This window comes from Micromesistius poutassou, assembly GCF_964030765.1.
Source record: "Micromesistius poutassou genome assembly, chromosome: 1".
NCBI lineage: Eukaryota > Metazoa > Chordata > Actinopteri > Gadiformes > Gadidae > Micromesistius > Micromesistius poutassou.
The window spans coordinates 1,863,308-1,875,399 of NC_140271.1; the positions used below are offsets into that span (position 1 = coordinate 1,863,308).

Below are 12,092 nucleotides of genomic sequence, written 5' to 3' on the forward strand. Positions count from 1 at the left end.
AATGCAAAACGCCTTTAGGAGTACAAGTACATGCTAAACAATGTATGTGGACTCACTCATTAAGCACCAGTTGCAGCTGTAACAGTACCTTGCCACTTTGCAAATCTAGGGGTCATTTTCTTATTTTTCATCATTTTCTTTTTTATTCCCCCGAGATAGCCTTACTGGTGGTTAATTAGTCAGGAAATATCTTGAATAGCAGTGTGGGTTTGTCCAGCAGCAAAAATAAATCAGGTTGTATGCAATGTAAATTTGTACATGGCTGTGACATACCCTAGCAGGCACTTTTTTTCCACAAACAAGACAGCAGAAACCTTAAAATAAACCAGAAAACATGGTAGAAAAGTGTTAACAGAGACGTGAACATTGCATTCACAGCACAGGAGGAGAAGCAAGCCATTTAACAACTATCATAGACCCTAATCGACCTGTACCGTTCAATAATTGAACGGAAAATTAACTAATTATTATACATAACAAGAATAAATGAATAAAATGAGAAACATTGCAGTGCGTTTCAAAAACAGGTGGAATGTGTTGAAGTCGGTTGGTTTTCATTCAAGCGCAAAACTCGACATTATGTTATTTTCTGTTATCAAAATGCTAAACTTTGTGTTTGATAGTTTTGGAACGAATATTGCAAATTGATGATTATATGTAACTAATTAGAGTTGCTGTCAAATCTACATATGAATATACTGTTTTGTTTGCCTCGAAGAGGAGTGTAATTACCTCACACTTCAAGTCTTTCTTTCAAGATAGTGTGTGGTGCTGAGACCTGGCAAGACCAATAGCAGCCTCTCCACTAGGCAACTAGCCGCCTCATAGGCAGCACGACTCATTAAGTCTTATTTTAGATTGAGACACAAATTGCAAAATTGGGCCAAATGCCAACCCTCGCCATAATAGCAGAAAGATATGGAGTGACACATATCTAAATATACTGGGCAAAAATAGAAAACAAATACAGAGAACAAATTTTTTTTTGACGTATACTACTCTGCCAGCTACCAACCAAACCCATGTATTCATACTATAACCTTTCCTCCTCCTCCTCCTACTCTTCCTCTGCTTCTCTTTTTCCTACACCGCCTCCTCCTCTCTTCTCCTGTCTTTTTGGCTTATCTTTGCGAAAAACTCTCACGCTGTCCTGTGCTTCTCCTCGTATTCTCACATGAATAACGACTATTCTCTCCTTGAATTACAACCACCACAATCTCTCCCACCATTGGCTCTCCCTCTCCCCACCATCAATATGCAATACCCACATACCTCCTTCACGAAACCCCTTCATCTCTGCTGCGCCTCCGACATGGGAGGGTGAAGTGAGGTGGAGCCTGGGAACTAGAACAATGCTAATTCTTTGTGTGTGTGTGTGTGTGTGTGTGTGATTTGTTAAATGGCTAACACTCACACTGTGTTTTAGCCCTTGTTTTTTTAAGCTAGCTCAGCCATACTTAAACGGCCTTTCTTGTGTTGAATAAAATCCCAGCATGATTTGATAGACAACATCTGTGTCCAGTAGGTTCCCAGTGTGATTTCAATTACAAACTTTCTATCGAAAAGGCTCCCAGCTGAATTGTACAGACAAACCCTTTGTCCAATAGGCTCACAGGCGGATGATACCCTAATCATAATAATTCCTGTAACTGTTACACTAAAAGACCCAAGCAGGGATCAGACGAGCCAGTAATTATTTTTCACCATTCTTCCATTCTATGGCCCGACATTAAATTATTTTGTAACGTTTGTCTCTAAAGAACACACTGGGAGTGTTTCTCTACTCACACTGGCGGGGGGCTGGGGGGCTAATGAAACACATGGCAACACCTTTCCCCCTACACAACGTTCTGGTCTTCCCCCTCCTTCCCCACCCCCCCCCCCCCCCCCCCCCGCCCGGAGCTCACTGGGAGCTCCGGCTGTGTTTACTGCAGGGCTCCCCAGGGTGTTTGGTGGCTCCTCCGTGGACCTCCACCTCCCTCTCCGTCCAGCTGGTCAGGCTGCCCTGCGCCACACGCCCACAGCGGGCCAGACCCGCCACCTGGACTGGGGTAAGCACCCGGTCCCAGAGGCCCACCTGGGCCAGCTCCCCCACCAGCGCCTGGGTTGAGTCAAAACCCCCACCCAGCGAGTCCTTTGGGGTTGGAGATTGTGGAGAATAGATAGATAGTTAGAGGAGTGTGGAAGGGGGGGGGGGGGGGGGGGGGGGGGGTTGTTAGTGGTGGTGGTGAGGTGGTGATGGTGGAAGTGGTGGTGGTGAGTGGGATAGAGGAGTTGTGGTGGTGGTGATGGTGGGGATGATAGTACTGGTGGTGGGGAGCATCAGGGTGAAAGAGAGAGGCTAAGTGGAGTGGTGTTGATGGTGGTGGTGTTGTTGAGGTGGTGACGGTGGTGACGGTGGTAGTGTAAGAGTGTTAGTGGAGAGTCAGTGGAGTTCAGAGAAGGGGCTGGTATAGGGGTGGTGGTATACATGTTGGAGATAATTGGAGAAGCATAAAAGACTTCTCAGAACTCTGATCTGAGATGAAGGGAAATGCTAAGACTGCAGCTGTACACCACCGGCTATACACACACCCACACACACAATCCCCCCCCCCCCACCCCACACACACACACACACACACACACACACACACACACACACACACACACACACACACACACACACACACACACACACACACACACACAAGAGGTCCAGCCTCTAGCAACCATGGTCTCCATGGCCATTTAATCTATCATCATAAATGCATGCATGTATTTGACACTGAGCCATTCAGGGTATTCAGAGGGCATTCACTCTCTTTATTAATATATTTGGTTAATATTTCAACTGGCCGACTGAAGCAATATTTTTTTTGCAGTCCTCCCTTCATTGTATCATCTTTTCATTTAAATGATTCATAAAATTTCTCATTCACTCGTTCACCCTTTTACCATTTTAATTTCTCCCACTTTTACTCTTCCACCCTTTCACCGTTTCACTTATTCACCTCCTCACTCTTTCACTCTTTCTGTCTCTCACTCGTTAACCCTCCCACTTTTACACTCCTTCACTCCGTCTTTTCCACTTTCACTCTCGGTCCCGTTGGTCCTCTCCCCTCCTCACCTGCTCCTGTCCCAGGACCAGCTGGCCCCCGGCCCGGAGGTGGTGTCCAGGGGCCAGGCCGTGGCCCTCCCCCTTCAGCCTCCCTCCTTGGTAGGCCTGCCAAGCTCCGCCCTTCTGGCTCCAGCTCACACACATGTGCTGCCAGCTGCCTCGGGTCAGGTTCAACGGCAGCTGGGCCACCTGGGGGGGGGGGGGGGGATATGGATTGGGTTAAAAAAATGTGAGTGGATAGAAAAGGGTTATCTTTGTCTATGTTTTGATATATATATATATGCTTCTAGTTCTTCATTAAGAAGTAGCGGGTTATGGCATCTTGCTAAAGGTTTGCTACATGCAATCATTGGGGGTTTTACCCAGAAATTGAGCTCAGCTCTGAGTCAAAACACCCTGGCTGTCCTGCCCCCTTATCATGATATGTTTTCTTTTGAAATTATTGAATGGTTCATGTTACATTCTATATTTTTATAAGTAGTCTGTTGCTACTTGTATTTTTTAGGTATTACTCTTGTTAACTCAAAGCCTTTTCTTGCTATTTTTGGATGTATTATGATATACTTGCTTAATATGATGATGATGATGATGATAGTTTGATTGTGATATGGATCAATGTCACCATAATAAATACATCCACCAACAACGACAACAACAACAACAACAACAACAGCGTTCACGCCAACAACGATAAGTACAGATGAAACCGTTGCCAGGGCAGGTATAAACGCTGTGAGACATTTTTCCACAGCAAACGATTGATTTCAAAGCCCTGACACAGCAAACCGAAGTCAAAGGACTAGCCGCGCTGAAGGCAGACTGTTGCCTCGCCTCCCGCCGCCCGTGTCTTGGCCAAATAATTGCATTTAAACACACCGCAAAGACTACAGCCAACGGCCAACTAGCAGGTGAGAGGAGATTACTCTCCCTCTCAGAAGGTGCCGGTAGACTGTGTTTGTCATTCAGAACGGGGGACACCAGAACACCGAGAACTGTGGATATATACAGACATGAAACAGAGCAGTGTTTGCCTACCATTTCACACCACTATCACTCAGAAGGTTTCATAATATAGCTACTTCAAATCGAGAACATGTGAACACGATGAATGTTCAAAGGAGATGAAGTGGAAAATTAGACAATGTTTTTTTGTGAGTGCCCCGTGCAGAGAACAGCATGGCAAAGTCGTTGGCTGATTTGCTCACTTCCGTTTCAAGGCACAGGTTCGCTCAAGCTGAACAGCCAATCAGAATTATTCTCTCATCGACGGTCTCCGCCCTCCATCCTTGATTCAACATGCTGAATGGGCTGAAAAACCCAAAGACAAGGGCCACAGAAAACTAGCAGAAACCCTGCAGAAACGAGGGCCCCAGACGCTCCCCGATGGCCTGACGTCCACCGAGGGCCGACCGTCGACACTGTGTCAAGGCCTTTACATCTTTAAAATCTTTGAGTATTGGTTTGCAAACAGAGTATTATATTCAGAAATCCTCCAAGTCATGGCATATCTGGGGAGCGCCACGACCGCAACTAAATAATCTCTTCTGCTTTGCATATGTATGAGGCAGGAGGATGGTTTAAAAGGCCGCTTAGACGGCATGAGCAGTTTAGCTTGTCCGCTAAACAGGTTATTTATTCCATCTTTATGAAATATGTCCTGCTTATGAATTCTGCTCAGGCAGCCGCCTGCTATTTTCTTTCTGACAAATACTTTCGGAAACTATCGGTGGTGGAGTGTGCTGGTATTCATATTCAATAGGTGTTAGTTATCAATGTTTAATCAGAACAGAGGGCATTTGGGTGGAGGAATCCTTGCTAAAAATACATTCAGTTCCACTAAAAGTAGGAACCATTCTGGGACAATGCCCATTCGTCATCGCACGCATTAATTCATCATTCCCATGTTGCTAGACCATGTCAGACACACTCTCACACACACACACACACACACACACACACACACACACACAGACACACGCACACACACACACACACACACACACACACACACACACACACACACACACACACACACACACACACACACAAGACACACACACACACACACATTCTCTCTTTACCCCACAATGCATAATTACAAGGTACATGATCAACGAGAGAACAATTCATGGATAATCAACATCTACTGGGATTTGCAAAACATAATTTTGCTCTTTTGATGATGTGATTTTGTGTTTCCCTACGTTCCTTCATAGTTTCACTGGTTCACCGTTGGTTACTTTTTCTCTCATTTGCTCTTTCACTCATTCCCTCTGTCACTATTTCACAGATTCACTCATTCAAAGACAGAAAGATTTCTGTCTTTCTTCTTTACTCATTCACCCATTTACCGTTCACTATTTCACCTATCTATGCATTCAATCATGTATTCACTCATTAATTCATGCATGTCATTCACATGAATGAATTCACTATTTCACTCATTCATTTACTCAATCAACAAATAACACATTATCTCAATCGCTGGTTCTTTTTCATTCATTCACTCTTTCACGGATTCACTCATTCACTTATTCATTCGTCCTCTCGTCCTTGCCTTCATCACTTCTCTCCCGGTACCTTGTCGTTGACGAGGAGCTCGAGGGCCGAGCGGGGCCCCTGCAGGAGCACCAGCTCGTTGGGCTGCCCCGGGACAGCGTAGGACAGCGGCGTGCCCGCGGGGCCCCTCTCCTCCGTGGAGCGGAGCCACAGGCAGGCCGTGACGGCCCTCAGCTGGGGCAGGCTGGCCCTCACCCGGGCATACATGTAGTTGGTCCGGGATGGGAACGATACCCGGAACCCCTCTGGGAAGGACGGAGTTGACGAGGAGGAGCCTGGGGTTGGGGGAGAGAGGGACACGAAGGAGTGAGGCAGGAAGAGGGAGGGAAGGGTTGGGTGGAAAGGGAAGGAGGAAGAGAGGAGACGGGGAGGAAGGGAAAGAGATGCAAATGGAGAGTGATGGAGGAAGAGCCAGAGGCAAGGAGGGGGGAAGAGATGGAGAGAGTGAGAAAGAGAGTGAGAGAGAGTGGCAGAGGGTAGGAAGGGGGAAAGGAAGGAGGGTGGACGGGATAGGAAAAGGAGAGGGTGGGAAACAGAGATAAGAGAGGAGATGTAACAAAGAAAAACAACAGGAAGAGGTAATGGATTCCCTTGTTAAACTCGAGCTGTAGCTTAACTCTAACTACCCTTGTTCAGTTCCACGGCCTGCGTCCTCCATACACCCTCCTCCTCCACCAACCTCTGATCTTTCTTCACATTTATATCTCTAGTTTTTCCCCCACTTTCGTAATCTTTCTGATCTACACTCTTTCGAATCTGGGGATCAATTACCCAGCAGCTCGAGATATGAACTTGAACTAAGATAAGACGTAAGAGTAATTTATGACTTTATGTCCTGACCTATAGCTCTGTGTCTAGCCTGAATAAATAATGTCAGGAACATGAGGGTTCAATAATTAATTCAGAAAGGTATTTAAGCGTTCACTTTTCTCTCTCTTTCTTTCTCTTTGGATTTATAACCGGGTCTTTTTTTGTTTGTCGCTTGTCTGCACAGCAATTCATTATTTACTTAATTCCTTAAAAAAATGTATTCAATTACTTATTTATTCGTCTCTCTCCTCATTTAAACAAAGGCACTTTTAATGTGGTGCTGTACCATTACATTTAATCATTACAGAATGTAGATGAAAGGAAACAGAATGTAGAATGGAGACAAACCTAATTATTATATTATTTCCCTCCGCTGTGGCTGTGGTGGAGATGATCGCTCTCTTCATCAATGCTACTGTTGTCACCCCCAGAAAACATTGGTTGTATTCACATAAGTTCTGTAAATCATTTTTACTTGTTTAGAAATATTAAAGAGAGCCGCAGGTTTCCTGGTTCATGAATATAGTTCAGCCGGCTGGCTGTTTATATTCATACTAACAGTCAAGTCGTGAAAAGAGTATACTCCCTTCTTTTTACTTTGTCATAGTCTCTCTTTCTCTATCTCCCTCTCTCTCCCTACCCCCCTCCCCCCCCCCCCTCTCTCTCTCTCTCTCTCTCTATGACACCCCCCCTCCCCCCTCACCATGCTCCAGGCCTGCCAGGCGGAGGTGGAGCTGATGGAGGCCATGGTCAATGTCATGGAGGTGCTTCTCTGTCTCCATCCTCAGGGCTTTCCTCTCTTTCTCCAGAAGCTCCACCTTCCTCCCCAGCTGGCCCTCCAGGTCCTCCACAGCCCAGCTTTCTCCACCACCCACACCTGCTGCTCCGCCATGCCCAGCCACGGAGAGGGTCCCTGGGCTACCGTCCACGACCGTAGCCCTGGAGCTGTTGATGTCCGTTGTTTGGTTCTGGGGGAATGGGCTGATGTCTGACTGCAGGAGAAGTGATCGAATTATAATAGTTATTAATCATAACTATAGAACCTTGTACTCTTTCAAACCCCAAAAATAACATCTTAATTTCATAAATCTTTATGGATTGGAAATGTCACATGTTTACAACACCGATCAGAGCTGTGCTTCAATACAACTTTTCTAATTAGGACTTGCTGCCTCATTTATTTATGTGTTTACCATTTACATCTCTGCCATTCGATTTTCAATTTGTCCTTCAGATACAAGTTCAACTTTTTACCTTTTTACTTAGATCCATAAACTACAGTTTCTCTGGGCATTTAACAAGTGCTTACATATTGATGGCAACTACAAAACATCTAAATGGCTGTGGAATTCTCAATTTAATATTCCCGAAAGCAACATAAATGCAAGGGTTGTTGTAACAGCTGTAACATTTTAGCTTGACTTTGGTTTCTGTCTGTCTGTCTTTGCACAAAAATAAGACCTTTACTGCACCTTCACTTTGTGATGACAAGTTATGAGGGAGACTTGTGAGACTTGATGTGCTGTTTTAGGGTTGAATACATAACCCTTGTAATGATGAGGGTGTTTGGCATCAACAAGACCTTTTTGCCAAGAATCTGTTGGCTGAAGAAGATTCAAAATATTCCAATCTTTAAAAACTCCTCTGCCCCTAAAACTTCATACAATCTCCGCTATACAATGATACTATACAGCGCCTGTTATTGTTATTGTGTATTTTCTATGAAATAACACTATATACAGACATTCCCTGCAGGAACACAGGAAGGCTATCCTGATTCAGGTGTTACAGGGAATGTAATTAGCCCTCAACGGAGCCTATAGGCTCCTGACATTTACAGGAAATTAACAAATCACAGAGTCTCTAAAGACAAGAACAGCCACCCTAGATGTGAGACTGACTAATGAATACGACCGCTATTAAGGTGAGCAATACTGTCTCCGGATGAGCTTTGTCTCAATTAACATTCCATCAATTATGCATCGGTAAAGACACCACAAGAAACTCATCAGTGATCGCCACAGGGGGATCCACTAGGGGTATATAAAGAGAGATTTCCTTTGCATGCTCCCACACAAACAAACAAATGGCGTAGTGATAGACACACTGAGACCACAGCAGAGGAAAAGGAGGAGAAGATGTAGAGAGGGGATAATAAATAAATTGACTCAGCATGTTCCCTATGTTTTTATATGGCCCAGCATCAACTGCCAAACCCATCTTTGTATACGGAGCCTACTATGTGGTGCAGCCTGTGTGTGTGTGTGTATTCAGAGCGCAAGAGTTATTATCATTGGTAAGGCAGCATATCTGAAGTGTACACATGAAGGTACTCATGGATTGCTAGTGAATGTAGTGTAAAAAAAGATCAAAGATCGTTCTGAAGATCTCATATATACTGTATTTAATGAGTCCTACACGTGTCATATGTTAATGATTGAACGGTCTTGTTTCAACATGCTTGTTGTAAGTTATATCTGTACATCTGCATTATTACACATAAACACACCATATGCGTTGGTGTAAAGTGTAACACTAAAGCAACAGACATGCCTGACTAAATACAAAGCCCGGCAGCACTTGACTACCAGCTCTTCTGATTCCAGCAACAAAGCCATAAAAACCAATACAATACAATCTAGAGATGCTTGCTGTTGTTGTCTGCTTACTAATCTGGGATTAGCAGTCCTACTGTCTTATAGCAGAACTTCTGGGGTGAAGGGGGGGAATGTGGTGCAGACTGGAAACCCAAAACTGAAAGGGCTGGAGTTATTACGTCTTGTTTCCTGTTTCGTTGTGGATACATTCTACTGAAGAGAATCTCATCTCACGCATACAGATGAAGCTTCCAGAAAGGGATTTTAATGTTGTTGTTTTCTACAGTTGCCACTCTACACGGTGTTGATTAAAAACCTTTACAGACACTTTTTTACAATTTACCCGTGCTGGCCGAGTTTATGTCCGCTGTTATTACTTATTAGTCATTACACACTTATTCTTGCTGGAGGCTAGAATAAGTTTAGCTCAAAACTAATATAAGAGGGGAAAATGAAACCTCCTGTACACCCAGATTTGAGCTAGTTTTCTGTTCGATTTAAAAGATTAGATTATTAAACCACTGTTTAGTGAGAATATTTCGTTTCTAAAGCGACGGTTATCCACTAATCCAACCAGGTAAATCCTAAAACAGTCACTCCAGCCACCATGACAATCCTTATGCCATGTGCTGTGTTTCAGGTCTATACTAGCACAGAACGTGATGTAACTGGGGCTGTTTCTATGCAACTTGGAGGCAAAACACAAGCAGTTATAGCAGGTAGACTGTACACTGTCCAGCTATAGATTGAAGTTCTAGATGTACGGTGAAGGTGTATGACATAGATTGACTGAAGTTCTAGATGTGAAGTATGCATTAGTTATACGGTGTAGATATATTGTAGTGATGTTCCGATGTTTAGTTTTGAGTCAAATCGTTTGTTACATACAAAGCACTTTTCATGCAACCCCCTGCAACTCGATAGGCTGTAAATGTAAGGTATAAACGTTTTGGGGGTAAGGCAGATGTATGGTATGGATTTGGGATGCAGTCGTAAACGACACTCTGGTGAACATGGTAGGTATAACGTATGGCTCAATAAACGTATCTATATTTCAGGAACAAAAGGTGTGTAAGATATAGACATGTTTTAGTCAGCCTTCGGATTAGAATGCGCCCCTGTTGGCTATTTTCATTCCAAGTTATATATTCCATAGAATGAATATAGGAAAGCACCTCTACTACCTTGTCCTACATAAGGGGCACCCATAGAGACGTCACACACACGTGTGTGTGTGTGTGTGTGTGTGTGTGTGTGTGTATGTCTCAGTAAACTGTGTGAATTATAGATGCTATCTGCTGAGCTAAAATCGGCTGTGGAGCACCACACTCTCGTCCCCCTCCGCCTGAGATTGCTCCATTTGTAATATTTTCACATTGCTTCGCATTCGCCGCGCTACACCTTCCACTTCCCTAGCCTCCACCTTCACCTATTCCTTTCCTTCCTCCCCCTCTAGCCGTATTTCCTACCCTCCACCCTCTGAAATACGAGCGGCTGGCTAATGATTCACTGGTGTAGCGGGAAAACACTGAGGAAACACCGAGCAGAAAGCGCAATCAATGGCACATTAGAGAGAGACACACACACACACACACACACACACACACACACACACACACACACACACACACACATGCACACACATGCACAAACACGCACTGCTCCTTTTCAAGATGGAAACACCATGTTTCATTACAGGGTTCATACGACTGAGATGGGGGGGAGGTGTGTGTGAGTGTATGTGTGTGTGTGTGTGTGTGTGTGTGTGTGTGTGTGTGTGTGTGTGTGTGTGTGTGTGTGTGTGTGTGTGCGTGTGCGTGCGTGCATGTGTGCGCGTAACATGGCCCTACCAAGCGATTGAGATGTGTTTAGCGCCAGCTCAGTGGGGACACTCGCACTATATACACGCGCAAACTCATGAATATTAATATTTACTTTCAAGAAGGGTTTCCAGGCTTGTCACGATACGAAGTGCTTTTCAAAGGAACCATACGAACATGATTATTTAGTTATTTCTGAAATCAATATAGAGTAAGGAGTTTGTTTTCTCCGTATTCTTACCTTGAAACTAGACTAGAAACACCTACCTCTAGCTTCTCTATGCGATCTTTGAGCTGAGTGATCGCCTGCTCCAGTTCGTCCACAGCCCGGACGGTGAGCAGGTGGACACTGTCGGGGGCAGAAGCCGGGCTTGTCCCGCACCATGATCCGGTCATGTTGCCCCTTCTCCCCCACGGCCGCAGCAGTGGCACCACCTTTGGCCCCCAGCATCCCCGCCACGCTCCCGCGCCTCTCCGAAATGATGCGGCCGCCTTGCTCCCTTTCACAATCCGTCAGTTTAACCGATAGCTCCGTTATGGTCCGTTGATCGGTGACGATCTGGTCTTTCTGCTGCTGGACGGTCTGCCGTAGCTCCTCGGCGGCGGTTCGGAGGTTCGCCTCCGCCGTCGCGGACAGCGACAACGGCTCGTCCGCCGCTTGTTGATGAAAGTTTCTCGGGTCGCACTCTCCCGCGGGGATCGGCGTGCAGATGAGTCGACTGACCCTCGGGTCGTGTCCGGTGAGTCGGTGACCCCGAGTCCCGCCTTGAACGTCGGCGTCTCCGACTGTGGGGTTTCAGAACCATGGAGAGCTCCGACCAGCGGTCCGGCCCGGGCCACGGAGCCCCGCCGACGCCGGGGTCTGAGCGACGGATTGCGCATACAGCGACTGGTTGTCCGCCGCCGCCTGCTGGTGTGGTACAACCTTAGACGATCCGGTGTGCACGGCGGCGATGATACAGATAACTGCTCCGATGAAGGCCACCATCCCGCGGCGGCCAAGATCACAACGATGAACTTCAGTTTGGCGGTGGGAACGATCGAGAATTAGAAATGAAAGATAAAAATGGAACTGTGTATAGCCACTGATTTCAGCAAAGAAAATCCAGTCTCCTGGATATAAAGATGCCGTTTTGCTCGTCCCTGCTATGAAACGGCGTTCTTCCCGCTTTTTCCCTGTATCTTCCTCTGTACGTATAGTTTTCA

General features: G+C 45.6%; 1 protein-coding gene across 1 annotated transcript; it reads right to left on the minus strand.

Annotated features, from left to right (window-relative positions):
- Nucleotides 1-1,903: 1,903 nt before the first annotated feature.
- On the minus strand, nucleotides 1,904-11,874 carry nptxra (neuronal pentraxin receptor a; the record flags this gene model as incomplete). Its single annotated transcript, XM_084488686.1, is given in 8 exon segments — nucleotides 1,904-2,134; nucleotides 3,110-3,289; nucleotides 5,681-5,934; nucleotides 7,173-7,461; nucleotides 11,154-11,249; nucleotides 11,251-11,633; nucleotides 11,636-11,733; nucleotides 11,735-11,874. Coding segments are annotated over 8 exon segments (1,671 nt in total).
- Between the last annotated feature and the right edge of the window lie 218 nt (nucleotides 11,875-12,092).